General features: G+C 39.5%; 3 protein-coding genes and 2 pseudogenes across 13 annotated transcripts; 2 read left to right on the forward strand and 3 right to left on the reverse strand.

Moving 5' to 3' along the window:
• Positions 1-2236: 2236 nt before the first annotated feature.
• Positions 2237-8176, forward strand: LOC104762130 (uncharacterized). 10 transcript variants are annotated; one of them, XM_087499408.1, is made up of 15 exons: positions 2315-2442; positions 3058-3156; positions 3515-3642; positions 3742-3895; positions 3975-4084; positions 4202-4285; positions 4373-4421; positions 4548-4639; positions 4788-4920; positions 5220-5305; positions 5383-6815; positions 6893-7003; positions 7089-7151; positions 7287-7833; positions 7929-8176. In XM_087499408.1, exons 2-14 carry the CDS (start codon positions 3064-3066, stop codon positions 7664-7666), a joined length of 2916 nt encoding a protein of 971 aa, XP_087355534.1. In that variant the 5' UTR covers positions 2315-2442; positions 3058-3063; the 3' UTR covers positions 7667-7833; positions 7929-8176. The 10 variants fall into 10 exon arrangements, with proteins under 10 accessions (XP_010483662.2, XP_010483661.2, XP_010483660.2 ...); XM_087499409.1 differs by having other exon boundaries at positions 4794-4920; XM_010485360.3 differs by lacking the exon at positions 7089-7151 and having other exon boundaries at positions 2237-2442.
• A 5595-nt stretch (positions 8177-13771) lies between these two features.
• LOC104763597 (E3 ubiquitin-protein ligase RSL1 pseudogene) lies at positions 13772-14675 on the reverse strand (annotated as a pseudogene).
• A 563-nt stretch (positions 14676-15238) lies between these two features.
• Positions 15239-15820, reverse strand: LOC104763598 (uncharacterized). Its single transcript, XM_019240122.2, has one exon. It carries the CDS (start codon positions 15734-15736, stop codon positions 15239-15241), a length of 498 nt encoding a protein of 165 aa, XP_019095667.2. The 5' UTR covers positions 15737-15820.
• Positions 15821-16868: 1048 nt separating this feature from the next.
• Positions 16869-17977, reverse strand: LOC104762131 (pumilio homolog 18-like). Its single transcript, XM_087500256.1, has 2 exons — positions 17626-17977; positions 16869-17509 (listed from the first exon to the last, which is right to left on the reverse strand). Exons 1-2 carry the CDS (start codon positions 17975-17977, stop codon positions 16869-16871), a joined length of 993 nt encoding a protein of 330 aa, XP_087356382.1.
• A 6560-nt stretch (positions 17978-24537) lies between these two features.
• LOC104762132 (NEDD8-specific protease 1 pseudogene) lies at positions 24538-26192 on the forward strand (annotated as a pseudogene). Its single transcript, XR_015588123.1, has 2 exons — positions 24538-24724; positions 25361-26192. The product of XR_015588123.1 is annotated as an NEDD8-specific protease 1 pseudogene (transcript).
• Positions 26193-27767: the final 1575 nt, after the last annotated feature.

A 27767-nucleotide genomic window follows, 5' to 3' on the forward strand; every position in this document is an offset into this window, starting at 1 on the left:
ATTTAATTTCTCCAATTCCACGGTTTGGAGAAAGTTAAGAAACGTTAAACAGTAAAAAGGCACTTGTATTGTATGTTATGGTAGGCTCTTCAACTACTCTACACAGCAAATATCCGTTTCGGTGGAAATATTATTAATACAAGAAAGTTCAAACGATCGATCAAGGGGCCTTTATACCACCATCTTTTGTTTCAATTCATAGCATGATGAAATTTATTATCAAAAGTTGAAATTAACTTATCCACCCACTCAATTTTCGTATTTAAATAATTTAACTTTCGTAGTTATTACCAATAATGAAAGAAATATATTTTATACGTCAGTCATCTCTATTCGTAGTTTTTATCTAATATTTTAACCTTTGCTGTTTAATGACCATGGTAGGTTTAAAGCATTCGAAAACATTTTTTTGATAGTAAGAAACGAGTTGCACATGAATTTAACCACTATGTAAATTTCAAACATTTTTTATTATAACTATTCATAAAATTAAATAACATAACTATTTAGAAATTAAATAGCGTAAAATTCGTTAATAGATGACACAAATTTGTATCTAGTATACTTGATGTAATGATATTTTGATTTAAAATGAAATAAAACGGGTAAATGTGTATCATGAATTTTATTCATTCGGATTACTTGATATACATTTCATGTTTACAAAAATAACATGTCAATTCTATACATAACGAGATTTATATTTTGATTAAATTGAGTTAATATTTGCTTTCCTCATCAAAGGATTTCACGATAATGATTCATTGAGAGTGAAATAAGAAACCCTTGTTTGCATTATTCAAAATAAGAAACCTATCACTAGCTGTCCTTCTTGGCCAGCTAAGTGCTCCTCCTTGTGGCCCCATTAGATGTTAACTTAACCAGAGTTCAATTTACATTTACACTCTAGTTATCTCTGTTTTACCTTGTTTACTTAAGCATGTTGTTCTCATTTCAACAAATCTTAACACTGAAAAGTGGACGTGTGCAACATTCACCAACAGAGAAACCTGCTCCTGAACCAGGTCCATTGTCTCCGGTATAATCTTCTCTCCCTCTCTCATGACCATTAGGTGTTGATAAAAGGAAACAACAAGTTGAAACATTGGGACTTTCAAAACATGTGGACTTGATTAGTTTGGTTGATTTTCTATCAGTGCTGTATATAACAACACTATGTAGAATTTAACTCTTAGTTCTTCTATATTCTTCACTCATGGACCAACTAATTAAATTGCTTCAATCAAAAAGATAAGTAGATGTCACAAAACTAGTTAGTGAAAACTAACTTGAGGAAACCATTTTGTCTTTTGTGATGGCCAGGTCAAGAAGAAGAGTAATCAAGTTATCGAACCATTTGAGTGTACAAAGTATAATAACAAAAAAAAGTATTGTAACCGTTAATTATCAATATACAGGTATCTATTTTTTTTTTTTTTTTTTTTTTTTTTTTTTTTAAAGTATAATAACAAAGGTCTTCCTCCTGCTTTGTGACTGAAAACTAGGTTTCTTCTACTTAACTATTTTTTTTTACTCTCTTATCACTACTGAAGGTTAAAAGTAAACTTTGTAAAACACACTCACTTTATGGTCTTTGTATACGTAAGAAATAAAATATGTAGAAAGCATTTGTTGTTGAGGCATGATTGGCTTCTGGAAGAGCTATTTTTCTTATCGCATATTGAGATATTCATTAGGTCAAACCTATAATAGAGATATATGACAAGATTTAAGGACAAATACAAGTGAACATGTCGTGCATTTTCTATTCAATCCATGACATTTACAAGCTTGGGACCAAATTTGTGATTTGTTAGTCTGATTATTCACAAAATTAAATAGCATAAAATTTGTTTGTATATGGCATATCTATTATACTTAATACCAAATATATTTTGATTTAAGTTAGCTAAAATGTGATAATATGATGTTGTCACTTATTTCTTCACCTAGATATTTTTTTTTTTTAAATCTAGTCATATAGCTATAGATAGTTAGATACCCTTCCTTATATGTGGTTGTGTAAAATCTCTTCTTTTTTTTTGGTAACATAAAAAAATTCCAAGACTAGAAGATTTTACATGTGGTCGAGTAATTTTGGTAGTAATATAAAACCGACCAAAATCACCCGGGTAACAAAAACCGAACCGGATTAAATCGTAATAAAACTAGAATTCGAAGGGTAATAAGTTTCAAAATCCTCTTTTTATTTAATAGTTTAACAAGACAGCAACGTGGATCTGGCAGCAGACAAAAAAAAATAATAATAATAATAAAAATATATAAATATTAAGAGGTTGAAAAAGCCATCGCCCCAGAAATCACAGCCATCCATCCATATCTCTCTCTCTCTCTCGTTCGAGCTTCTTCCTTTTTTTTTCCTCATCTCAAATCTTCTTTCATCTCCCTCCCTCAGCAATCTCAATCGATCCTTCTCGAATCGTATGTGTTCTTCTTCTTCTTGCATCTTATTGAGAAATCTCCTTCCTTTTCTCTCGTTGAGTTTGAATCAGCTGAATCTCAAAACCCTAATTCTGTGTTTTTTTAATCCGAGGGTTTTTTTTTTGTGGGATCATGAGTTTATTAGTTTGGATCGTTAATCGTGATTGAGATTTTTGATTTTATTGGATTTTTTTTTTGTGATTGTGTCATAACGATTGGTTTTCACTTTTTGTCCGTTGACGCGTCTTTTTATGAATCGTACGGCGCATGCACAGATCGTTTTTTTTTTGGAGTTCTTCATTGTAGATTGTTTTTTTTTTTTTTTTTATAGATTCTGATTGTTATATTCCTTAGTAATCGATCTGAAAGTTTGAATTTTAGAGTAAATTTTAGATTTTTGTAAGTTGGCAATTGATAACGTTGATGAGATGAGTTAACATATGATAATTCTAGGATTGGATTAGGATTATTCTGAATGTATATTGACTTTCTTCTGATGATAAATCTAGTCTCCGGGCGATTTAGCCTGTGGTTGAGATTTTGGATTCAGCGCAGTTTGGCTTTTACTTGTATTCTTTAACTTTGTTGACTAATGTATCTCAATTTCTCTTATAGACCAACATGAGTGACCATGGAGAGAAGACCTGCCCACTGTGTGCTGAAGAGATGGACCTGACTGATCAACAGTTGAAGCCTTGCAAATGCGGCTATCAGGTCTTGCATCTAACTTCAATTTTCTGTCAAGTGTATTGACTTGTTACTGCTTAGTCTTGAAACTTGAGTATTATAGTAGGGAGAACAGTTTTTTGCTTATTGCAATGCTCAATAGCTCTCGTCTTTCTTAAAGCCTCTTAGGTTACGATCTAATTTTCTTGGCTTATCTCAAAGTTTCTGCTACGGTTTATCTGCGTAGCACGGAAATAGAATAGATGTGATAAGAATTAACTTAGTTGTGGAATTTTGCACATCTTTTGCTAGCCTCATTGACCATTGATTTTTGTTCTGTTAATATATTTTGTGATCTGTGATTCAGATATGAGTTCTGTTAATATTTTTGTGATATGTGATTCAGATATGTGTTTGGTGCTGGCATCACATAGTTGACATGGCAGAGAAAGATCAAATAGAAGGGCGTTGTCCAGCTTGTCGCACTCCATATGACAAAGAAAAGATTGTAGGGATGACTGTTAATTGTGACAGGTAGATGATGCATTATCTTTTTGGCGAATTTAATTTTTAGTCTGGGAAAATCTTTTTTTGTTTCTTTTGCTGATGGCTTGTCTATTGCCCCCTTCACAGTCTGGCCTCGGAAGGTAACATGGCGCACAAGAAGATCCAAAAGTCTAAATCAAAACCTTCTGAGGGAAGAAAGCAACAACTCACCAGTGTGCGAGTGATTCAAAGGAATCTTGTTTACATCGTTGGGTTGCCCCTTAATCTAGCAGATGAAGATGTATGTGAAGTTTCATCCAAACCTCTAATATTCTTTTTGTTGTGGATTGCTATTTAACTAGCCTTCCATTTTTTTTCAGCTACTCCAGCATAAAGAATATTTTGGTCAGTATGGAAAAGTTCTCAAGGTTTCCATGTCCCGAACAACATCTGGTGTCATCCAACAATTCCCAAACAATACATGCAGTGTGTGCGTTTCTGTATAGACTTCCCTTATCGTAAAACTTTCCTCTTAGCATAAATTTCTTTGCCTTCTGCTATAATTTTTTTTTAATTTTTTTTCTGATAAAAATTTCTCCGGTCCCAGATATATTACTTATGGAAAAGAGGAAGAGGCTGTTCGCTGCATTCAGGCTGTTCATGGGTTTATCTTGGATGGTAAATCACTGAAGTAAGTTTTAACTTGCTTTCTTATTTTCTGAAACTATCTGAAATCATTCACCTAATAATTATGTACTCTCACTCATGTATATTGCAGGGCATGTTTTGGGACAACCAAGTATTGTCATGCATGGCTGAGAAATGTGGTAGGTCTCCAATGGATTCATGTTCTGCTTGCTGAGTCCCTGAGTTGTTCTTTTGGTTACCTCTTTTCAGATAAATGTTGAAATTTTTTGTCTTTTTGGCTTATGAATTGCATTTTTTTATTTCAGGCATGCGTCAATCCTGATTGTCTCTATTTGCATGAGGTTGGTTCTCAAGAAGATAGTTTCACAAAAGATGAAGTCATATCAGCTTATACAAGGTAAATTTTTACCATCTAAAATTTTATAATTCCTTCTTGCATTCATGATTGTTCTGTTTCCTGGATCCGTTTTACTTAGTATATGTAAAACATGATGGTTGCTCTAGTATTTTTGGATGATTAGTTAAGTCTTATAGTAATTTTGAAGGAGTAGAGTTCAACAAATCACTGGAGCAACAAATACTCTGCAGCACCGTTCAGGGAGCATACTACCTCCACCACTGGCTGCTTATTCCAGTGACATTTCTTCTGCAAAACCAGTTGTAAAGGTTCCTTCAACCGTAAGTTCAGTTCAATCTCAACTTGCCCTTGACAAACCATTCTATTTGGCTTGAGTCATGTGTTCCAAGAATATGTTTTGAGTAGATTACAAACCATTTCCTAGGATGTTTAGCCTCAAAAAACTCTCGAAAGCCTTAAACGGCCCAAAACAAACCGGAAAATACTAAACATCTGAAGCATTTCTTATTTATTAATCCTAGTTCATTACTAAAATGATGTTGTAGCATGACTAGCTATGAAAATTCTTTGGTTTACTGAGCTTATTATTTGATATCTCAATATATTTTTATATGAGCAGAATGCAGCAAGTGCTCCCAGGTATTCTCCTCCTAGTGGGAGTGGGAGCTCTAGCAGATCAACTGCTCTCCCTGCTGCAGCGTCATGGTATGTCTTAACCTGATGCTTTTTATGTGAAGTATTTCCGACTGGTCAATCTGATAAAATAGGGAATTCTGTTGCAGGGGGACACATATTGCAAACCAGCAGTCTTTAGCAACTTCGGCTACCTCAAACGGATCTTCTGATGTGCAAAGATCAACATCGGTAAATGGAAACTTGGCGTTTTCCGCTGTTGTTGCGAACGCAGCTCATGGGCCTGTATCCTCTAGTGACGTTCTTAAAAGACCATCGCGCAAAGAAGAAAGCGAAATAGTTGTGGACAGAAGCAAACCTAGCGTGCTGAAGTATTTGCAGCATAATGTTGTGGTTGATTCCGGGTCCAAGAGGACTACCTCACTCGATAGAGATCCCAATAGCAATAGGTTATCCAGTTCATTTGACTCTTCCTACGGTGACGGGGACATTGACAAGCCTTCAGCTACTGTGAACTCATTTAACGATGCAAATGAAGCTGTAGAAGATGGCCCTATTGTAAGAAACTTGTCGGATGGTGTTGCACGCATGGGGATTGATATGAATTGTAGGGATGAACATCCCGATATTACAATGGCGATTGGTAGTTGGTGTGATCAAGGTTCTATTAGACAACCTGGTCATGAGGTATCAAAGTTGCCACAGTTAGAGCAATGTAGGATGGATAGTTCTATAAACACTGATAAGAAAGCTATCGTATCAGAGGATGGGGTCCCCCTCTCAAGGCCAGAGTGGGAGTGGAGATCAGATCTGCAATCGCAGATGCAAGGTAGCTCAAAATTACAAGTGGAGGATAGATCACGATTCGATAGCCAACAGCATCACCCTGAAGAGGATATTATCCGCTCGCGGTTTATGTCTAATTTGTCAAGTTCCATTTTGGATACAAATCATATGACTTCTCGTTCTTCCCCGCCTTGTGAAACTTTAGGTGTGCCAGGTGTGAACGACTCAAATTCGAGGTCCTCTTTGGATAGAGGCAGTGATAGATTGCATCTTCCAAATGGAGATCTTCCAAATGGATTTGGTGATAAATCCATGACCAGTGTGGAGCACTCTCTGTTTGCTAATGAAGGAATTAACACTGTGGAGAACTCTCTGTTTTCTAATGAAGGCAGGAACAAAATCAAAAGTGCAGAGAATGCTATAATTTCAAACATTTTGTCACTCGATTTTGATCCATGGGATGAATCCTTGACTTCTACACACAATTTGGCAGAGTTGCTCGGTGAAGTTGATCAGCGATCTAGTACTCTTAAACCCTCAAACCTCCTAAAGCAACATAATAGCCAGTCTAGATTTTCTTTTGCACGGTATGAAGAATCTAATAATCAAGCATATGACAGCGACACCCATAGTATGTATGGGCAGTTGTCAAGAAATCAACCTATTCAGGAGTCTGTAGTGAGCCGAGATATTTATCGAGATAATCTCGGGAGTCTAAATGGATTTGCATCAAACTACTCAGGTGGATTGGATAACTTTGCTGCTAGTCCTTTATTCTCTTCACACAAGAATCCTGGTTAGTATTTCTGACTTTTCGCGTTTTTATATTTTTCTGCTAGATTTCCAACTTTTTCACCCGTTGTCTTCTTGCAGTTTCACGACCCCAAGTTTCTGCTCCTCCAGGATTTTCTGCTCCCAACAGGTTACCGCCTCCTGGCTTCTCTTCACATGAAAGGATGGGCTTATCTTCTGATACTGTGCCAGGTAATTTATTTTCTTCTTCTATTAGGGGGTAGCTTAGAGTGTAGTTCATGCTAGAGACTATAACTATTGTGCACTTGTATCGTAGGAACTCGTTTTCTTGACTCTTCTTCCTTGCTGAGGAATGCATATCAAGTACCACCTTCAGTTGGTAATTCGAGTGGTGCAAGTGATATTGAATTTGTGGATCCTGTAATTCTAGCTGTAGGAAGAGGGATGGTAAATGCAGACTTGGATAGGAGATCAGGATTCTCATCACAACTGAATTCTTTTGAAAATGAAACAGGATTCCAAATGTTGAGACAGCAGTCCTTGTCTGGTGCACAACAACAAGTCAATGGGTTTCATCATGACCTTAGAAACTTATCTCCTTCACTTACCGATCCTTATGGAATCAGCTCAAGGCTAATGGATCAAACACAGGGAAGTAGCTTATCCCCTTTCTCACAGCACCCAAGACAACAACCTTCTGCAAATTCAATCTTGTCTAATGGTCACTGGGATAAGTGGAATGAAGGTCAAAGTGTTAACTCTCTAGGCATGGCAGAGCTTCTTAGGAATGAACGGCTGGGATTTAATGGGACCATATACAACAACGGATACGAAGAACCCAAATTCCGGATTCCAAGTCCCGGAGATGTGTATAATAGGACATATGGGATGTGATTCTGGCATGAAGAGAGGTTCCGCTTTGTTGGATTTTCTCTGGTTGATCCCGAGTGTTGGGAAAGTTATACTAAAAACTGCTACGACTGCTCACATATAGAATTGAGTTCTCATCAAAGATGCAGGACCCTGACATAGATTCCCCAAGAGCAATTTGAACTTGAAAGGTACTGAATCACTTAATTCTATAATGTGTGATTTTGGTTAATGATCTATCAGTTTTGGTAGTATATGTGAGAGTGATATGTTTTCTCCTTTGCAGAGAGCAGCGATGTTAATGTTTGGGTGCGTTGGATAGATTTTGATTTCTGCTGATGGGGTTTGGTCGGAAGTCTGTCAAATTTTGAGGGTTCAGCGATATAACAGGGGTCGAAGTCGTGCCTCTGAATTTTTTCTTTTCTTATATAAAAATTGTAAATGGATTTTAGTTACAAATAACAGTATAGCTTTTTGAAAAATTCTATAAAACATCAAATTGTTATAGAGCAAAGAAAAGTATATTTTGTTTCAGAGTGTCGAAAGAACAAAGCACATATAATAGATGCAACCAGCTGTGTGTGCTGAGTCGTCCTAATAGACTGTGCGAGTATGTGGTATAAAGTTAGGCATAACAAGGAAACTAGTACAATAGTAAACGCCGGGCGTAAGTTTCCTGACCGAAAAGTGATGCATCTTCCATGGCTCATTCTGTACCAATCGGCTCCACACGTGTAGAGAAAGCATAATTTTTTTTTTTTTTTGAATTTAATGTTAAATTATATTCAAAAAAAAAAAAATTAAACGGGTTTACAACTTGTGCAACATAGTTTGAATAATAAATGTGTTGAAAGGATTAAAATAGAAAACTTGTGCTAAGATCGGGATTGCAGCCACATTTGAAAACCTTCATCATATCGCCTATCACCCATAAGACCTATAGCAAGAAGCTGGTCTCTAACCTGCCTATCAACTCACGCAATGATGGTGTCTGCAGGCTTCGGCGACTCACCATGCCTCCGACCATTTCTTTCTTTCTAGACCGTATAAACCACTACTTGAAATAAGTAGCGAATTAGAAAACCTTCTACCAGCTGAAGGTTCGGGTTAGATATGTAATCGATAAGGAGGGGCCAATCGGTGGTAAAAAATGTCTGCAGCAGTCCTTTGGCAAGAGCAGACCACACAGTCGAGACAAAAGGACAGGCGAAGAAAAGATGATCCCGTGTTTCTAAGGTAAGCTGACAAAATACACAAAGACCCGCTGCTTGCCCATTCCACGCAACCATACGAGCACCTGTTGATAACCGATCCAAGACCGCCAGCCAGACACAAAAAGAGTACTTAGGCGTTGCATGACCAAACCAGATTCCCTGATGCCATGACACAGTGCTTGATGTAGTTCGAGTATGGTTCCAAGTGTCGCGAGTTGAAAACTTTTGTCGAAAAACATCATTTTTCCCTCGCCAAAGCACTCTATCCTCCCGCTCATGAAGTTGTTGCCACTGAAGTAACAGACAATCCTCTATGACATTGAGATGGTCTGCTCGGTGCCGGTGAGGCCGACAGCGAGACCACACCGCTGCGACAGAGCTCGGCCAGCTGATCCCCAAATCTAATACTCCACTGTTCCCTACCACATCAGCAAGTGTACCCAGGTTTGACCAATTATCGAACCAGAACGAAGTGTCTTCCCCATTTCCTACCTCCACTTTACAGAAAGGTTTAGGAAGATCACTATACTTTAAGAGTTTAGCCCATATCCACGAACCCAGACTTGTAGTACCTTTCAATGACCAGAACGAAACCTGCTTCAACAGATTCATATGAACCCACTGTACCCAGAGAGACTCACCTTTTGAAACTAACCTCCAGATCAACTTCAAACAACATACCACATTAGCCTCATGCAGGGATCTTAAACCAAGACCACCCTCACGTTTCGGTCGACATACAACCTCCCACGCCACTTTAGCCTTTCTAGTACTCATCTCGATGCCAGACCAGAGAAACGCCGAACATAAGGAGTTAATCTCGTTGAGGCACTCCCTAGGTAACCTATAAGCACCCATCCAGAAAGTAACAGAGGATATCAGATTAAAACGACCAGCAAATGAGAGGGAGCGGACTGTCCAAGAGCGAATCCTCTTTCTGATCTGTTCTAATAAGGTGGAACAGTCGGCAGTGGTAAGAGATTTGGTGACAAGGGGAAGCCCCAAATATCTAACCGGCAAGGAGCCTATGACAAAAGGGAGCGAAACAGAGGCAGGTCAATTGTCTATGTCCCCCGCCAAGAACAGAGTAGACTTCTCCAAACTTATATTTAGACCGGAGAGCTGCGCAAACTTAGTGAAAACCTCAATAATACCCGCAATAGATCTAGCCTTGCCATCCGAGAGGACCATAAGATCATCTGCAAAACTAAGATGAGTGAGACCAAGTGAACGACACCGAGGATGATACCCAAACCTCTGACCACCCGCCGCTCTATCAAGCAATTTAGATAACACGTCCATGCATATGACAAACAAGTATGGAGATAGTGAACAACCCTGACGAAGTCCCCGTGAACTCTTGAAAAAGCCGGCCAACTCGCCATTTACTTGAATAGAGAATGATGCGGTAGTGACACATAGCATTATCCAATGGATGAACATCAGTGGAAACTGCATTGCAGAGAGGACTTTAGAGAGAAACGACCACTGAACTGAGTCAAAAGCCTTGGAAATGTCAATTTTTATAGCACAACGCCCAGAAATGGAATCTCTATGGTAGTCCTTCACAAGTTCAGTAGCCAACAGCACATTCTCAATCAACAAACGATCCTTCACAAAAGCAGACTGATTACCAGAAACAAACTTCGGGAGCACCCTCTTAAGTCTATTAGCAATGACCTTCGAAATGACCTTATAGATCACATTACAACAAGAGATGGGCCTATAGTCCTTCATTTCCTGCGCAGAGACTTTCTTAGGGATTAAGGCAAGTATGGTAGAGTTTATACCTTTAGGCAGGAAACCCTTAGCAAAAAAAGATTGAACAGCTAGGACAAACTCTGAACCCAAAATCTCCCAAGTAGCCTTATAAAACTCCGAAGTGAAACCATCAGGACCAAGCGACTTATCATTTAGCATGGAGAAGAGGACCTTTTTTATTTCCTCCCCAGAAACTTTTCGAGTTAAAACCTGTTGATCCACCTCAGAACAGCAGAACGATAGAAAGAGCTCCATCTCCTCCACTGTGGTGCCCTCAAAAGTCATCGGAACTGTCTGCAGAAACTCACGAAAATACCTTTCAGCCTCAACCTTTATTTCCTCGTCCCGTACAACCATTCTCCCATCAGATCCTAGAATCTCCTTGATAGAGTTTGAAGCTTTGCGCGCAGTAACTGCCCTGTGGAAAGCTTTGTTATTTCGATCCCCCACCTTCAGCCAATGCAACTTCGACTTCTGTTTGAGATACTTTTCTTCCAAGCTCGCTAAGAAATCCCAGCGCGTATAAGCCTCATTCTCCTCAACCATCGCCGTAGGAGAAGGGTTAGCAAGGTTTGCTTGTTGTTTGTGACATAAATCTTCGAAAGCATCCTTAGTCTTCTTCACCAAATTCCCCAACCTACGCTTTGCCAAACAACGCAAAGTTGGCGTTAACCCCTTGAGTTTTTTTGAAAACCGGAAGAGTGAAGAAGTAGATAAAAACAGAGGCTGTGTCGCTTTCCAGTATGTGTCCACTAGCGGTTTGAATTCCTCCATCTCAGTCAAAAGATTAACAAACTTGAAAGGCTTCCTCCGTTGCGCATGAGCATCTACATCCCCCTTAATCATGATCCGGCAGTACAAGTGATCAGAGCAACCTCTTGCAGCAAAAACATTGTATGCCTGGGGAAATACTCTAGTCCATATAGGATTGACTAGCACACGATCCAACTTTTTGAGAATCAAATCATTATCCCTTTTGTTGCACCATGTAAACAGGGGACCGTGGTAAGCCATGTCGGCAATAGAACAGTGGTTAACTACCGCTTGGAAATCCCGCATACCCCCTGAGATTATTGGATTTGTATCAGCTCTAGAGTGCTCGACCATATCCAAAGTTTCATTAAAATCACCAAAAATAATCCAAGGCTTGTTATGTCGAATAGGCGAGTTATGATGCTCACGCAACTCCTCCCATAATACTTTGCGAGCCTCCACAGTATTCAAAGCGTAGACAAGGAACAGAAAAACTCCTCTGTTTGATCGTCAAGCTTCACAGAGCAAGTGATTATCTGCTCACTCTTATAGAACGGATCCAATCGCACCGTGTCCTTCCACATGACCCAAATGCGACCCCGACTGTTGAACTCATAATTCGTTAAAACAAACCAACCCGGAAACAAAAAACTTCCCAACCTCAAAGCCTTCCTTTCCCGAACCCTAGTCTCCAACAAACAACCAAACTGAAACCTATTCCCCTCCAACCACTGTTTTATTACGGAATGTTTTGAAAATTTATTTAGACCGCGCACATTCCAACATAAACCTGACATTAATGCTTCAGGGGAGGCTTCTTACTCTGATCTCCAGGATTATTCCGAGAAGATTGAAGAGAAAGAGTTGAATTTTTCTTATTTGCCGTTTTTGTGCCCCGAGGCAGATAAGTCCGGAGCTGCACCACCGCTTGTGCACCCTGCTTTATAGCAACCCCAGTATGTTGGAGATGATCCTTTGGGTCCTCCATCGTAGACTGTTGAGCGGAGACCCCAACCTCCTGCTCATTTACCTCCTCTCGAACCTCGGAAGCATCATCGTTAGCATTCGCATCTTCCCCAAGAACCGAGTAAGAATTCTTTAGCAAGGAACCAGCACCTAGCTCTGACACCTCCTTCTGCTTACTAGGACTCACCCTACCTGCCGATTTCGGTGTAATCCATTCATCTGTCAAGTTTGCTTCTCCTGAATCCAGGTTAGTAGCACCCTGAGGCACCACTGACGAACTCTCAGAGCTGAGAGCCGGAGGCACCACTATCGAACTCTCAGAAACAAGAACTGGAGGCACCACTATCGAAATTTCAGAACCGAGAACTGGAGGGAGGGCAGAGGATTGAGGTTCAGTAATCCTTAGTGCAGGGGACACGGATTGAGTTGGTGAAGAGGGAACTACCCCGGGGGACTAACACGTAGTGCTAAGGTGTCCCCAGTGATTGCAGTTAGAACAACGAGGAGGGAGCCAAGGATAGCTGTATAGAACAACTGTTTCGAGTTCCCCCTCTTCCTCACCCGAGATGGTGTACTCCCGCGGCAAGTCCTTTGTCAGATCCGCTTTCACCATGATTTGAGCTTCATCAAAACTAACGCACGCTTCAGTGTTTGAATGCAACCGAATCGGCTCCCCTACTGCGCTTGCAAGAAACTCCAAGCCCTTTTCTGTAAACAAAGTGGGTGGAACATTCTTGAGAGTGACCCATAATGGAACGGATTGCATAGCTGGCTGAGTCTCCTCAGAAAAGGGAGACCATTTAGAAACGATCATGGGAAGATCCGCAATGTTCCACATGCCACGACTTAAAACCCTATGCCGCATTCCCTCACTTCGAACACGAAACTTTATTGTGAACTCATTCACGGCAAAAACATCAATCAACGATGTTCTATCTCCAAGCCTCCAGATCTTATTCATTATCATGTGAATCTTGCCAACATGAGGAGCCTTCGCATTAGCAAACTTCCCCACCACAAAATCCTCCCACAAAGGTTTTGCATCCTCAAAAACCTCCCGCGGCACTACAACCTTCTCCTTACCATTAACCTCCAAAACTTGAAACTTTTGTTTAGTAAGCATACGTGTTTGAGCGACTTGTAGAAAGGATCGCTTTCCATTGAGAACCCCCCCCCCCCCCCCCCCCGCAGGCTGTTGCGACGACGACACTGCCTTTAAACCCTCTTGAACTTGACTTCCCTCCGACGAGACTTCCACAACCTTCGCAAAGATCCCTTCCCCATGACACCCCTCCTTATCACCCCCTCCCTCCACAGGAAGACGGCTTGGGGAAGCCGCCGACGGCACCATACTTGACAATAACGCAAGAAACCCTAATCGCCTTTTCTATCACCTTTCCTTATTTAAAAATCGCCCCTAAATTGAAACTTATTATTAAGGGGTTTTCTCTTTGGCTCTTTCTATTAGAATTCGCATGAAATTGTATGTTATGCAACAATACCTTTACATGCCAAAACATTATCAAATTCGATCAAAAGAAAAAAAAAAAAGACCCCAAATAAAAATTTATCTTCTTTGAGAGAGAGAAATTATACCGGCAAATTATTTGGTTGCATCCCCAAGAAAGTTCAACCATGTGTTTGCACCTGCCGCATTGACGCCACCCTTCAAGATTTGCCAAAGACATAAGCTTTGTATCCTCGTTTAGAGGACTGGGATGCAACTTCTTGTAATCGGTGCACGATAGCGAACTATGCCATGGAACCATGCAGTGGACGCAGAAGGAGCCACCGCATTTGAAGCACTTCCTAAATCCAGATTCAGAAGATGCAGAAAGAGAAAGCATGAAATTGGACATCAAGTAAGAGCACGTTTGGTAAGGACAATAAACTCTGTCTGCGGAAGGAGTTGAGTCCTCTATAATCCTCTGTCTCCACATACAATTCAGCTTTGGAGTCAATAGGTTGCGGCATCTATCAATAGACAGCATAGACGTGCACCGAAGGTCAAGACAATTCGGTATCCTTCCAGCAAGCAGCTTCACCTCTATATATTGTTTAACACAAGTAGAGCAATACGAGTGACCACATTCATCAGCTGGAAACATAATAAGTTCAGAATCAATGTCTTCGAAACAGATAACGCAAGACTCTTTCTTAGCTGCCTTGGTTTGACGAGGATAGAAAGCTCCTCTCGGCCTAGTTTCTGGAACCATAGAAGCCATGTGGTCGTTGTGTAGCAGTCCTGTAGTCCTAAACAGCGCATTCTCCTTCCAGCTGTCACCAATTGCAACCCTAATTCCTGCTTTTACGGGGTCCGTGTTGCTCTTCGCCGCCATGTCCTCGCTTGTCAAACCCTTGTAAATTAAAAGAACTCGATATATATGAGCTTTGTGCTTTATTTAGGTGTACTTGTCCCCAAACCTAGTACATTGTTTGTTTATATACACCGAGAAACAATTATCTCGTTCCTTGAAAAAATATGCGAATCAATATTAAAAAATAAGAAAAGTAATCTCAATTCAAATAGTAATAATAGGACTAAAGGAACGCCTAATAAATCTTACATTCAAAGAAATTCCTAACAACACTCATTAAACAGATGCCTTGTATTATATAACCTGAAAAAATCTGTATTATATAATAAATAGTTACCACGTTGGGCTGAAGCCTGAACAGAAGCACAAAACAAGTGTTGGTTGGTTGCATCACTTCTTGTAGTAGAGATTCTTGGCATTATTTATTCTTGACACTAGTTACCAATTATTTAATCTTCCATATGTGACTAAAGTACACCAATGAATGATTGCTGCTAACTAGAGAGTTTAAACATAACTATTTGGGAGAATATAGCAAAGTTGCTCCACTGATACTTTAGGATCTTCTTCTTTTTTCCGCAACGTCACCAATGGAGGTTGCTACTCTTAATAATTCCACTTTCAAATTGATCAGCAAGATTGACAATTGTGGTTTCGTTGACATCCAAGATTTTGACATGGTTAGGATACATGTCGGGTAAAGAGCTAGAAGGGACGCAGAAAGGTTCAGACTTTGTGAGGAAAATGCAGAGATCTCCGATGTCTTGAGTGTAAATAGCACTTCCTTTATCATCTAGCTTGAACACCATTAAAGCTTCTGTTTTTATCCTCGCAGTACCACCGATGGTCTTCTTGTACAACTTAACCATGAAAGTTTCACCGGTGGTTATTGACTCCACCAAGTGTTCGCTTTTGTAGCACGAATCAAGAAACGTTTTGTTGTTCTTTGTCAGATTGAGAATCTTTCTGAACTGAAACCTCCTAAACTTGGGCTTCTCGCCATGTTTGTGAAGATCCCATGATGCAATGAGGTGGCCTCCACATCCAGGTATGCGAAACATGTTATCTTTCTTGGAATACATGACAGGGGAAGAGAAGAAGCAAGGGTTTGGGATTCTGATGTTGGTCCACTCGGAGTTACTCTGAGCGAATCTGAAAAAGCTGAGCTGAGGTCCCAAGAACTTGACAGCCACAACACAATCCTCTTCCTCGGGAGAAGATGAGGAAATTGCCACGTTGGTGATAATTTGGGTTTGGCAATGAGGAAGAGCCTCAAGAGGAGGCAGAGATATACGTTTTGGATCTGCATCCGATGCAACAATGTCTTGGAGACCCATCACGCCCTCCTTCAAAGTAGTTAGCCATCCATTGGATGTTCCGATCGTTCTCATATCGTTTGTCAACTCCATGGACAACTTCTTTTCCAGGGGAGAGCTGTCACCAGCCCTCCTAATCACGAGTTTTCTGGGATCAGCTCCACAAGGATCAACGTACATGATGACACTAGGAGGATTTTGCGGCAAGGAAGAAGATGAGAAGCCATTAGAGTGATTAGGAGAAGATCTTACAAAGACGGTTTCCGAAAGCAGAGCTTCGGGGGATGGCTGAGAAGCAGAGACATGATTCTTAAAGGAGAGCAAGAGAATTAAGAAAGAAAAAAAAAAAAAAAAAAAAAAGAGAAACCTAATTGAAGAATTGGTGGTGTTCACATCTAAAACCCTTCATTAATACAGAGGAAAGGACTTGCTCAGCAAGTTTCCCATCTCCAAAATTAATTTCGGTCTCTATGGATTGTCCACTATACCATATAACTCTCATTAACTTACCTTTTACATTTCCTACTTTTGAACCGAAATAAACAAGTCAATATATTCTGATAATTCCAAATTTTCTATTTTGCTATATAACTTACATTTTCTTTACAGTATTATATTTCAAGCTGGAGTCTGCAGCAAACAAGATGATAGACTATTAGAGAGCAGAGGAGAGGAGAAGATCTTATTGCTTATTGTGTTTGTTATTCCCGAAAACAAAACAATTATCGTTTTTCAAATTGTAACTTAAAAAAAAAAATTAAAATTCCGACATTGCTTTTCAAAAAACCTTTCTTACAAGAGTTATGTAACTACCATTAACACCAGAACAATTTTAGGTAATCTACCTTAAACACCCGACCAATTTTAGGTAACTATACCTTAAACACAGAGTTACTGATCAGCAACGAAGCTTAAGCGATTCCAAGATGTTTGCAATGTTGCTTCCGTGAGACCTACGCAAGATACGGAGGAAAGGCATGAGCTTTTTCACCAAATCCCAAAACAGATCAATCCTAAACATCTTCGTCGATTTCAATGCCTTGTACACCACGAAACTCCCAAACTCATTCCTTGCCAGCCTCATCAACCTGTCTCCGTCGCACTCCAAGAGCTCCACAACCACCACTACCATCGACTCATCCGCCTCCAGAAGCTTCTCCACGATGTAGCTTCCATACTTCTTAAACGAGAGGTCAATGCAATGGCCACGGAGACTAACCGCGATGTTGTGCATGGTACGCAAGTCTTTCAATGTAAGCACACGTTGGACCACAAAGTTCCCTGAAGCGTCGTTGCTCAGGCTGAGAGCGTTGTATGCGACCAAGTCTAGTATCTGATCTCTGTAGTAAGGATCATCCGCGTCGGTAATGATATCGTTGAGGGCGATGCAGCCGTGTTGGTCACATGCTAGGTCGAGAGCGTAGTATAGGATCTGCTGGTGCATTGCCTTTTTCTTGTCCTCATCAAAAAGGACCATGGCTCGTATCGTCACGTAGGATGCGTATTTGTCGGTCGTGATGTGGAGGAAGCGGACCATGGCTCGTATCGTCACGTAGGATGCGTATTTGTCGGTCGTGATGTGGAGGAAGCGGCGCAAGATAGCGGCGCAAGATAGCGGCGCAAGATAGCGGCGCAAGATAGCGGCGCAAGATAGCGGCGCAAGATAGCGGCGCAGAAGATTGCGTCCACGTCATCTGATTTGCCGAGGAGCTTCTGCACGCGTCTCGAGCCGTGCTTGTTTGTGACGATTGCCATGAAGTAATCGGAGTCTGACGTAAGCAACGAGGCCATCCTCTGAAGCTCTGTTTTGTCTAACGTTGCGATCATCTCTTTAAAGGAGGACAGACCGTCGCAGCAAGTCATTAGGTCGAACATCGCAGCGTGCAAGTGAGTGGAGGAGGCGCGTGGGGCGAACCCCGGAGGAGGAACGGAACCGGAGATTCTATCAGGGTATGGTAAAGCATTGAACATGGTCGACATTGAAAAGGTATCACCAGCGACTGCCATTCACTACAAGAAAACAGGCCAACGGTGACTGTGTAAATAGTCGCTAAATAGTCGTTAAATGAACATATACGACTATTTAGCGACTAATTACTGTTGTAGGTAAAATTTTGTCGCTAATTCGTATTGTCGTTAAATAGTCGCTAAATAACGACTATTTAACAACGATATAGCGTTGTCGTTACTTTGTTGTTGCATTGTCGTCACTTAGTAACCAAATATGGCGACAATTTAACGATTATATCAGCCTTAGTCGTGTATTAGTCGCTAAATTTAGCGACTAATCTGCGACAAAGTTACGACGTATTTACATGAATAAAACTTGCAATACTTTAGTCTGAAATTAGTCGTTTTATTCTGCGAGTATTTACCTTCTATTTAACAACAATTTGCAGACTAAATGACGACTATATAGCGACTACTTTGTTTTAGAAAATAATGAAATTTACTGGTTTTTATTGTTTTGTAATCCTGATTTTAATCCTGATTTTAATACTGAATTAGTAAATGAAAAATCCAATGAAAACACCTTCCAAAAACATAATCATAATTGTATTAAAACCTTAACATACACAAGTTCAAAATAGAGATCAAACCAAAAGCATAGAAAGAAAAAGTTTATAACACATACAAACTGAATACAAGAACTTAGTTCATGAGTTGAGAAACAAAATGCAAGGTTGTGGAGTTGATCATGGAGTTGATGATGGAAGATTGTCCTCCTCAGCTGATTGAGAGGCTATAAACTCCATCTATGCTGGATTAGTGTGGCGCATAAACTTTGCCATCATCGTCAACTCTTGCTTTTGCTCAGCCACAAGGAGAGCAGTCTTTTTTTCTCGAGCAGCAGCTTCAGCGTTGAGAGTCGCCTGGATTTTAGCCTGAACTTCAATCTGGCGTTGGGCTTCCTTCAGTTGCTCTTGCAGTGTGAGAAAGGCTTCTGTTTGTGATGGTTGATTGCCCTTGCCATTGCCAAGAGTATCTTTGAGGCTTCCAACACCATAAGGAGTTCCACGTAAATCCCTCTCAGTGCACTGTTTTTAGAAAAAGAAAAACAGTAAGTAAAGAGGTAAAGAGCAAAACAAATGCATGATCGAGTAGAAATGTTACTTTACCTCAAGAAAGATGGCAGTACATTCATCGGTGGTGAGCTCCCGACGGTGTGAAGTACCATCTGAAAGAGTTGAATCTGCCTCGAGCTCAGCCATCTTCTCTTGCAACTTCTGCTGATAAGCTTGATGGATTTTCTCTGCCTTGCCATCAACATAAGAACCATCCGGCTTTGTATGTGTTTTGAAAAAAACTTCACCCATACTGACCTCTCTTCCCAACTCCTCTTCCTGTAATGTTAGAAATTAAAGAATTGTTAGTACTAGATAAAATAGAAATGTTGATAAATGTAACTAACAAAATAGAAATGATTTAGTACCAAATCATCTTGGATTTCCCTATATGACTTAGGGCCTGATAAGTGGATGTGAGGACCGAGACCATTACGGTCAGACATACGACACTTGGAATAGGTGGAACTCCTTTGCTGTTGTTCTTCATTATCCCAATTAGCAACCATCACTTTCCAGAGGTCACCTTCAATCCATGAAGGTTTTATTCGAGCCGTCGTTGCATCGCTAACCATGCCCTTCATCCGGCGGTTACATATGGTGTTGAAATGTGCTTGAACGGTCCCTGTTATCAATGGATCTCAGGTGTGAGTTTTCTACATAACAAAGAGAGAAGGAATTATGTCAGTGAAAACAAGCAATAAACAAAAGTATAAAACGGGTTACATTGTACTATTCTTACCGCAAACTCCATGAAGTATCTGTCTTTTCTATCGGGAGGCACACAAGACCAAGTATAATATGGACCATCGAATTTGTTTGTAAAAATCTTGGTAATCTTCCGAATAAGTTGGCCTTTTTTGTCCCGATCAAACCTCCACACACACATGTAAACAAATTGTAGTTAGTTTGATCAGTTAGAAAGCTCAGACAATCAAAGTTCTTAACTAACTCAGATAAACGAATGCTAATTATTTGTCATATTAGAAAGCAAAACATACCAAGTATCAAACAAACTAACTCAGATAATCGAATGCTAATTGTTTGTCATATTAGAAAGCAAACCATACCAAGTATCAAACAAACTAACTCAGATAATCGAATGCTAATTGTTTGTCATATTAAAAAGCAAAACATACCAAGTATCGAACAAACTAACGTAGATAATCGAATGCTAATTGTTTGTCATATTAGAAAGCAAAACATACTTAGTATCGGACAAACTACACTATGAGAACTAGAGCTTTGTCTTAATTAAACGAGTAAAATAGAAACTCTGAATCAAACAAACAATTCGTGTTTTAATCAAACCATCAAATTCCACACAATTCACAAACCATCAAATACCAAGTGGAACACAAATTTTGTTTTAAACAAACCATCAAATTCCACACAATTAACAGGAAGCGAAACATACCAAGTCGTGTTCTTCAGTGGTTTAGGAGATAGAACTGTCGTAAACGTCTCGCGGCCAGGCATCGTGAGGAGGGCGGTTAGAGATTGCATCGTGTCATCCTGGAGTTGAGGCTCGTAGTTGTTGCCTTGCGAAGATGGTTGACTTCCATGGGACTGATGCGGTGGAGACAGCGTATGATCCTCCGGTGGATTCGGTGGATAGTTCTAAACCTCAGGCGACGGAACTTGCGGATCAGGAACTCGATTGCTGGAGCTCTGGAAAAGGGTCTGTGGCGGTGGGAAGTTCCGGAAATGTGGTGGTCGTACTTGTTGGGGCATAAATCGTTCTTCCTCCGACGGCGTGAACGGCAGAGGTATTCGAGCAGTCGAGGTGAAATTGTACTGCGGTGGTAGCGGGTTGGTTCGATTAACGCCTGCAGATGGGTTAAACGGTTCGGCTCTCTGAGAGTTGGTGAGATGAACGGCTGCGGATGGGTCAGATGGTGCGGCTCTCTGAGGGTTGGTGAGATTAGATGCGGAAACTCTCCGAGAAAGGTTGGGTGCAACCTTTCTCCTTTTTGTTTTCTTAACCGCAGGATTCGACATGAGCTGAGGAAGTGAGATTGAGATGAGGATTGATTGTAGAAGATTGTAGAAGATTGATTTAGGGTTAATGGAAGAAGGAGATGAGGAAGTGAGGAAGAAGGAGAGATCGAGTGTTTTAGGTTTAGGTTAGGGTTTAGATTGAGGAAGAAGGAGAGATCGAATTGATTAGGGTTAATGGAAGCGAAGGAGATGCAGAAGTGAGGAAGAAGGAGAAATCGAAATATTTAGGATTGATTAGGGTTAATAGAAGCGAAGGAATTGATTTAGATTTTGTTTTCTTAATGGATCGAGTGTTTTGTTAATGGTTCGGATCGAAATATTTTGGCCCAAATTTCTTTTGCCCAAAATATAAGAGGAGTGTTACACAATATAACCGATACGTTTTGTCAATATACACAAAAGAGAAATTGGTTCAGATGGTTCCATTTTCCATATCAACACAACTCGCTAAGTCTGCTGAATAGCCATCTGGGAATTTCACTAAGTATTTCACACATTCCAATAAGCTTGTTCTGGCTTCGTCTGTCAATGTATAGGGCGAGAAAGGTGCTTTACCCCTACTATCAAGATGTAAGTGTGGCCGAGAACAAAACTTTGCTATATCCAACCTTGACATGACAGAATCTTTTGATTTACCTTTCACACGCATAAGAGTGTACATGATGTTGTCCAAAAAATTCTTCTTTGTATGCATCACATCAATATTATGTCGTAGATTAAGGTCCTTCCAATACGGTAGCGACCATAAAATGCTTTCCTTGTGCCAGTTATGGTCATTTCCATATCCATGCATCTTCCTTTCATGACCATTTCCACCGACGTCCTTGGTTCTTGGAGGATTTACACAATTCAACCGCTCAGAATAAACTTGCTCACCGATCAAGGACTCTGGTGGATACTCTCTTGTAGCGTCTTTTCCCTTCAAGAAGTCTTCTTTATTCCTCCTCAGAGGATGATCAGGAGGAAGAAATCTCCGATGACAATCAAACAAACATGTCTTCCTTCCATTCAGTAGATAAAAAGACTTTATATCGTCCATACAAACTGGACAAGACAATTTACCATGTGTTGTCCATCCAGATAACATGTCATACGCAGGAAAGTCGCTTATCGTCCACATCAGCACTGCTTTTAGGTTGAAATTTTGGCCCAAGGACACATCGTATGCATCGACTCCGGTAGACCACAACTCTTTTAACTCATCAATAAGAGGTTGGAAAAAGACATCAAGACTAGCTCGCAGATGGTTTGGACCAGAATTAAGAATTGTAAGAAACAAGTACTCAGCATCCATGCACATACGAGGGGGTAAATTATATGGCGTCAATATCACTGGCCATAATGAATGGTGACGAGACATCCCAAATGGATTGAACCCATCAGTACACAATCCCAAATACACGTTACGTGGTTCTTCAGCAAATTGAGGATTTTGTTCTTGAAAATACTTCCACTCCGCTGCATCAGACGGATGACTCATTTCTCCCACCTTTGCTTGGTGCTTGGCATGCCATCATATTGCTGCTGCATACTTGTGACTCTGATACATTCTCTTCAGTCTATCACCAATAGGTAAGTACCACATACGACTATATGGTACTTTGGTTCTGCGTCGGTCATTCTTAGGCTTCCATCTTGATGCATCACAAAACAAACATTTTTTTCCTTTTTGGCATCTTTCCAGAATAACATACAATTGTTTATACAAACATCAATTGTATGATATGGGAGTCCTAAATTGCACATCAATTTCTCTGTCTCGTAATGAGAACCCGTAGCCTGGTTTTCCTCTGGTAAATAATCACTCAACATTTCACATACTGAATCCACTAACTTTTCACTCATATTATAATCTGTCTTATTTTGCATAACTCTAGCAGCTAGAGATAATTGTGACTGACCTTCACGACAACCATCATATATTGGATTTTTTGCACTTTCTAACAAGTCATAGAATTTTTTTTGAATGGTTAAGTACTGGTTCTTCTACACTCTGATAATCCCCATCCCATTGATAGTTATCATCATAACCCACATTAGAAGGAAATGCATCATTCACCATATCCACATATCTATCTTCTACTACATTACCCACTTCCTCACTCCCACTAATAAATGTCGGATCAACAGTACTCGTTCCTATATCCATATTAATTTCTTCCCCATGCTTATACCAAACATAATAATCTGGCATAAACCCATAACTAAAAAGATGATTCCAAATTCTAGTCCCTAGAAAACGCTTCCCGTTTTTGCACCTACTACAAGGGCAAAAAAACTTACCCCCGTTTTCTTGTGCAAAAGGCTGGCTATTTGCAAATTGCATGAACTGCTCCATCCCGGCTCTGAACTCTTCTGTAAAATTTTCCGTCACATCATCGATCCTCTTGTACATCCACTTTCGGAGATTACTATAATTGCAACTTCCTGACATTATTATAAATCTCTATATTTGCAAAAACGAGTTTTTGCAAATCTCTATATATGATCTTTTTTTTTTTTTTTTGTGTTGCTTTGTGTTTCTGTGAGTGAGAAAAACGATTGGTGAGCTCAGTTTATATAGACATATTTAGCGACTAAAAAGTGACTATACTACGTAGTCACCAAATACAAGTACACCTACTTCGAATGCTAAAAACGTGTTTATATACACGTGTTAAGCGACTATTTAGCAACTAAATTTTGCGACCCACCGGAAATGTTGCAAAATAGTCGCCAAATTTCCTACTACTCAAGCAACTATCATTTAGTCGTTAATTTAGCGACTATTTTGCGACAGAAATTTGCGACACGCTGAAAGTCGCCAAATTAACGATTATTCTCATTTCGTCGGTTTTTTGTCGCCATTTAGCGACTAATGTAGCGACTAAATTATTTAGTCGCAAATTAGCGACTAAATAGTAACTATTTGAGAATAGTCATAAAGCAGTCGCGAATTAGTGGGTATGTAATCGCTAAATTTAACGATTACGAATATAGTCGCTGATCGTAGTTGGAAAATCCGTGTTTTCTTGTAGTGATTGATGATCTACAGAAAAGGGTTTCCTTTAATAAATTTGTTGTGTGGTTTTTGAGAAGTATGAGAGAATTGTGAATGATGAGATTGTCGGTGGATCGGATCTGTGGTGATGTTAAACAGTATTTATAGAAGAAGTTTTAGGATCTAATTTTGTTAGTTTTTCTTTTCCTAATTACAACACAAGTAGGAATTATATTATTTGCTCTCTACGAGGAAAAGGAAACTAATTTCGCAAAATTTACCTTTTTCTTGTATATTCGTAACTTTGATAATTTTTAATTTATCTGATAAAAAATGGAAACAAGTAAAATTGTACGTTGATGATGATAGCTTTTTGCGACGGCGGTGGTGGGAAAATCGTAATATTCCTCGGAATAATAAGGGTATAATGTATTTTCATAATTGTGAAGATACTGATAAGACCTAGCTTTCGGCCCAAGTTGGTTGGGTTTATGGGCCCAATATAATATTTGCGATTATTTGCGATTCGTTTTTTTTTTTTTTGCTCTTTCTTTCCTTTTTCTCATCTTCTTCTTAATTTATAGTAGTACTACTCTCGCGATGAAGTTTTTCTAAAACAATTCAGACTACAGTTTTGTCAAGCGGCTGATTGCTTGAAAACTAAGCTGAATCTTTCCGGAATCGCGTATACGTATCGATCGAATCAAGGTAATTTGATTATTTTTTATTTGTGTGTTTATTTTTCCTGATCAAATCCAGAAATATTTGTTTGTGAATGATTCTTTAGGAAGTTTCTTTCCGCTGATAGAATCTGAGTTTCTTTATCTCCTTCCAATATTTGGAATCCATCCTTAGGTTTTATTTAGATGATCGGAGCAATTTAATCCTTGTTTTGTGGATGTTTTACAATACAATTTTGTGTTGTATTCAAACTGTTCGATAAAATGCATGAACGGGAATTTGTTTTTATACCAATCTTTAATGTATTATGCCTTTGTTCCGCACGCTAAGTATGGTTTGATCCAATTAGGTTTTTGAAGGTTGATTTAATTAATTTCCAATTGATGACGTTTGAATGTGTTCTCTAAGAATTGTCCTGTGTTCATCAATACCTTTTTTTTTTTTCCTTCTAGTTAAGGTTTATGCTAGACAGTAAGATCTCATGTTACTGATAACGTTCTTGAATGAACAAGAAGTAATTCTAGCTTAAGCTTAGACAAGATTTCTCATTGACAAAGCAGATTCATCTTATTGAATCTTACGAAATCCCTTACTCAATAGATTATCTATTTTTCTGTGTTATTCCATAATTGGCTTAACAAATTGTGTTTATGTATATTGCAGAGCTTCTAGATTCTCCAGTGTACGCTATGGGAAATACTTCTGGTGATGACAAGATCCTCAGTTTCGAAGATGTCGTCCTTAGGAGATCAGATTTGGACATCCTAAGTGGATCCAATTTTCTGAATGATCGTGTTATCGAGTTCTACCTAAGCTACTTGTCCTCGGTTCACAGTTCCCCTACCATCTCACTCATCCCTCCCTCCATTGCCTTCTGGATCTGCAACTGCCCCGACACTGAATCCCTCAAAGATTTCATGAAACCCCTCAAGTGTCACGACAAAAACCTCCTGATATTCCCTGTTAACGACAATCTGAATGTGGAGGTAGCAGAAGGTGGATTGCATTGGAGCTTACTCGTGTACTACAAAGATGCCAACACGTTTGTCCATCACGATAGCTTCATGGGTGTGAACAGATTTAACGCCAAACACCTCTTCGAGGCGGTTTCTCCATTTGTGGCTAACGGAGACGCAACATACAGGGAATGCAGTGATACACCGCAGCAAAAGAATGGGTACGATTGTGGTGTTTACCTTCTTGCAGTCGCTCGGGTTATATGCGAATGGTTTTGCTGTGAGGGAATGAAGAACCGGGATGAGCTGTGGTTTACTGAAGTGAAGAAGACTGTACCTGATTTGGTTAGCCATTTGAGAGCAGAGATATTGGAGCTGATCAAAACGTTGATGTCTCAGAGTGTGTGAGTAAATGAGAGAGAGATGTCATTTGAGTATGGTTAGATATTATTACGGTTGGTATGATTTTAACTGTTTACCGGATCTAAAAACATTTGATATTTTCACCGGTTATTAATGATATCAGTCTTCTGCTCTAATTTGAACTTTTAAAGTTTTAACCGCGAAGATCAAAACAAGACTATTTGAGCCCATTGGTATAATGAGTGTAGGCCCAATTTCATAGAGTATGATGAAAGTTCGTAATATAGGCCCACGGTGCAAAACGAAACATTTGTTACTCTGTCACGCGAACCCGTGACGCGCGTTTACGTCACGGCATCATTTTGGTGACGGCACATACTATAACTATGAGTCTATCTATCTATTTAAGTAAAACAATTCTTAACTATAACTAAAAAATCATCTGTAAAATGATAGATTTTACAGGATTCGTCATTACAGGATTCGTCATTACATAGTATACATTACAAAACTACCACACAAAAAAAAAGATCAATATTATAAGTACATTCTAATACTACAAGTTCAAGTTTCAAAAAACAAAAAAAAAAACAGTATGTGAATGTCCAAATAATTAAGAACTTGTATCCTTTTAAACGAAACATGTAAATTACTAGTGTGTGAGAGGAGAAGTTTTTATTGTGAGACGATATATTTTGTTGAGTCATATATCTGTAAAGAACAGAGCACAAAACGATACTGTTTTGTCAATAGGTTCACATTGTGTCAAGCCCATCAAACTCAAAACCTGCGAACAAGATACAAAGAAAAAGCCCACGACTCTGCAACGGTCACCTGCAACAAATAACAAGGCGTTAGTAAAGGAAACCGTACAAAGTACGACAGTAACTCTACACAATCGATTCAAGATGTTGGGACCAGTTGATGAAGAAGAAGCCACGTAATCTCTCACAAAGAACTCTCTAGAATCTAGGTTTAATCTTATGTGACTATATAAGTGAGCCACTTGCAATGTAATATCTCAAGGATTGGAATAACAAAGAAACAATCTTTCACCACTCTTATTTTCTTTCATGGTAGCAGAGCCATGGACGGTTCCATGGAACTCTTCTCTTCTCCTTCGTTACACATCTCTAACTGTGTTACAATCAAACTCACAGAAGAAAACTATATCATATGGAAATCTCAGTTCGAGTTTTTTCTCCGCAGTCAAGCCCTACTTGGGTTTGCAAACGGCGCCACCAAGCCACCACAAGAAACGATTCCTGTCCGAAACAAAAATGATAACAAGACGGAAGAGGTTTCAAATCCAGACTTTGAAAACTGGTCTCGAGTAGATCAAGTGGTTAAAGCCTGGTTACTTGGTTCGATGAGTGAAAATGTAATGAGGCTGGTAGTCAGATCTATAACTTCTCATGAGGTATGGATCACTCTAATCTCTCACTTTAACCGCACATCGTCTTCTAGGTTGTTCGAGTTGCAAAGACGTCTTCAAAATAGTGAGAAGTTAGATAAAAGCATGTCTAAGTATCTTAGAGAAATTAAAGATATTTGTGACCAGCTTGCTTCTATCGATGACCCTGTTAGTGAAAAGATGAAGATTTTTGCAGCTTTAAGAGGTTTAGGTAGAGAGTATGAGCCAATCATAACTGTTGTTGAGGACTCCATGGATAGAGTTCCTGAACCTACTTATGAAACTGTTGTCTCTCGCTTAACTGGATACGAGGACCGTATTCAACAATACTCTGTTT

Source organism: Camelina sativa, chromosome 18, assembly GCF_030686135.1.
Source record: "Camelina sativa cultivar CO46 ecotype springtype chromosome 18, ASM3068613v1".
Lineage (NCBI taxonomy): Eukaryota > Viridiplantae > Streptophyta > Magnoliopsida > Brassicales > Brassicaceae > Camelina > Camelina sativa.

Bases quoted from the DNA above. Each gene is read 5' to 3' on its own strand.
- LOC104762131 (XM_087500256.1), bottom strand. From the start codon at position 17,977: ATGGCAGTCGCTGGTGATACCTTTTCAATGTCGACCATGTTCAATGCT. The intron at 17,510-17,625 runs GCTATCTTGCGC...TGACGATACGAG, and splicing joins CTGCGCCGCTATCTTGCGCC to CCATGGTCCGCTTCCTCCAC.
- LOC104762130 (XM_010485358.3), top strand. From the start codon at position 3,064: ATGAGTGACCATGGAGAGAAGACCTGCCCACTGTGTGCTGAAGAGATG. The intron at 4,921-5,219 runs GTAAGTTCAGTT...TTATATGAGCAG, and splicing joins TTGTAAAGGTTCCTTCAACC to AATGCAGCAAGTGCTCCCAG. The intron at 7,004-7,088 runs GTAATTTATTTT...CTTGTATCGTAG, and splicing joins ATCTTCTGATACTGTGCCAG to GAACTCGTTTTCTTGACTCT.
- LOC104763598 (XM_019240122.2), bottom strand. From the start codon at position 15,736: ATGTATTCCAAGAAAGATAACATGTTTCGCATACCTGGATGTGGAGGC.